Genomic DNA, 1,974 nt, shown 5'->3' on the forward strand with positions numbered 1-1,974 from the left:
CGTCGTCCATCGCCTAATAATCTCGTACCAATTCAAAAGCCAAAGAAACATATTACATGCGTATAAGAAATGCTTATAATTAATAATGCAATACGGTTCTATATACAGAGAAAACAAAACGATTATTACCAGTTGATAATCATATCACATATTGCAGTAGGGCTAGGAGACGAAATGAGAAGATTTCTGATATACGAAGATCAACTTTTTAACAAACATACTGTGAAGCTGTAGATTACAATACTAAATTGTGATGGTTCACAGAGAACTTCGTAAAAACTTATGCTAAAATACCATGACAAGACCCGTTTCCCCTTATTAGTACTAATCATATTGCCAGAAAAAAGGAGAGGGAAAGAGAATGAAAAGGAAAGGGCAATTAGAATAATCAATCCCGCATTCTTCTCTTCTTCTCCTCTTCTGATTCTAGCAGGTCTTCGAGCACCTGATTATCCAGATACTCAAACTCAAAAACTTGCTTCCGCAGCGGACCAGACGATGGGCCTGCACTTACAGGACCGTGAGAAGACGAAGAAGAAGGAGGCGGCCAAAAGGGACCACATGCTGGGGGCATCAGCTGAGAATAATACTCATTAGGGAAATTAAGGATTGCAAGATGACCCCTCATGTTGAAGGCAGCCCTATCGTAGGCTCTGGCTGCTTCTTCCGCCGTATCAAACGTCCCCAGCCACAGCCTCGCCCCTTGCTTCGACGGATCCCTAATCTCCGCCGCGTACTTCCCCCATGGCCGCCTCCGGACACCCCGGTACCTTGTCTCATCCTTCGCCTTCTCCTGCTTTCCCTTGTGACCATCCATGCTTGTCTTTTGATCTTCACCTTTGCCTTTTAAGTATTTGGTGTTTTGATCTTACAAATTTTCAACGCTTATATAGACATATTGCCAATATGTAATGCGCGTGGGAGAGTTTTGGAATGAGAGGGAAACAGTGTTATCACTGGTCACCACCGATGTTCATATCCTAGATTTGATTCTTCGATTGTGTCTATGTTTTTTGCATAAATTATATATACGAGTATACGACCAGAAGACAACTATATCAGCGGGGGATAAATCTTTTTATCGATCTAGCAACTTGGCGAAATCTCTTGTTTTTGTTTCTCCTTTTTCACATGAATTATTCCATGGAGTGCACGAATCGTTCATATATATTTTCCTGACGCTTCATATATAGTTTGTGCCACTAGTAACATTGAAGTTCTGTTCATTTTCTGAGCTCTTTTCGTGTGATCCGTATTTGGGATTCGATACCGATGTGTGTGTGTGTGTATCTTTGTATATGCGAGTATATTTAGATTGAACTGAACCCACAAACAAATTTAATATTAGGAAAAATTTTAAGACTATCGAACTTTGGCAACTTATGAATAAAACTATCGAACTTCCGATTTTCTCTTGTGAAGTTAAGATCATTTGTTACTCAAGATATCCTATAATTGGCGTGTTATTTAATAAAGAGAACGATTGAGTTCTATACCCAAATGAGTTCACTTCAATTATATGCAGATATTTCATATTTTAAATTTGCAAATGAGAAAAATATGAGAAAGACCTATATTGGTTGGAATTTAGAGCTAATAAGACATCATTTATCAAATTTAATTTGAAAGTTCAGAGCGATATTTACAAGTGATTCAAATTAAAGCAGATTTTGCATTTATTTCACAAGAAAACGCTCACTTCGTCTATGGTTTGACGTTTCAAATCGAAAATTGAAAATGGGTTTAATGTTACTCGTTTTATTCTTTTAGAAAATGAATCAAATTTTCTCCTTTGTCTCACTCTAAAGGGTCTTGCACAGTCCACGAACAAATCACGATTTGACAATTTTATATGATATATTCCATTCATTTGAAAATGATCAGGATCATTCTTAGAGTTTTCATTTCATTTCAATTAAATTACCGTGCTTAAGAATTTAAATCAAATATCACCTTTTTTTTAAACAATTCTTC

The 1,974-nt window shown here is 36.9% G+C and overlaps 1 protein-coding gene across 1 annotated transcript; it reads right to left on the bottom strand.

Moving 5' to 3' along the window:
- Positions 1-388: 388 nt before the first annotated feature.
- On the bottom strand, positions 389-817 carry LOC114736957 (ethylene-responsive transcription factor ERF098-like). Its single transcript, XM_028924837.1, has one exon. It carries the CDS (start codon positions 815-817, stop codon positions 389-391), a length of 429 nt encoding a protein of 142 aa, XP_028780670.1.
- Between the last annotated feature and the right edge of the window lie 1,157 nt (positions 818-1,974).

The sequence above is a fragment of the Neltuma alba genome, unplaced genomic scaffold, assembly GCF_004799145.2.
Source record: "Neltuma alba isolate B1F8T4 unplaced genomic scaffold, ASM479914v2 tig00013391_pilon, whole genome shotgun sequence".
Classification (NCBI taxonomy): Eukaryota; Viridiplantae; Streptophyta; class Magnoliopsida; order Fabales; family Fabaceae; genus Neltuma; species Neltuma alba.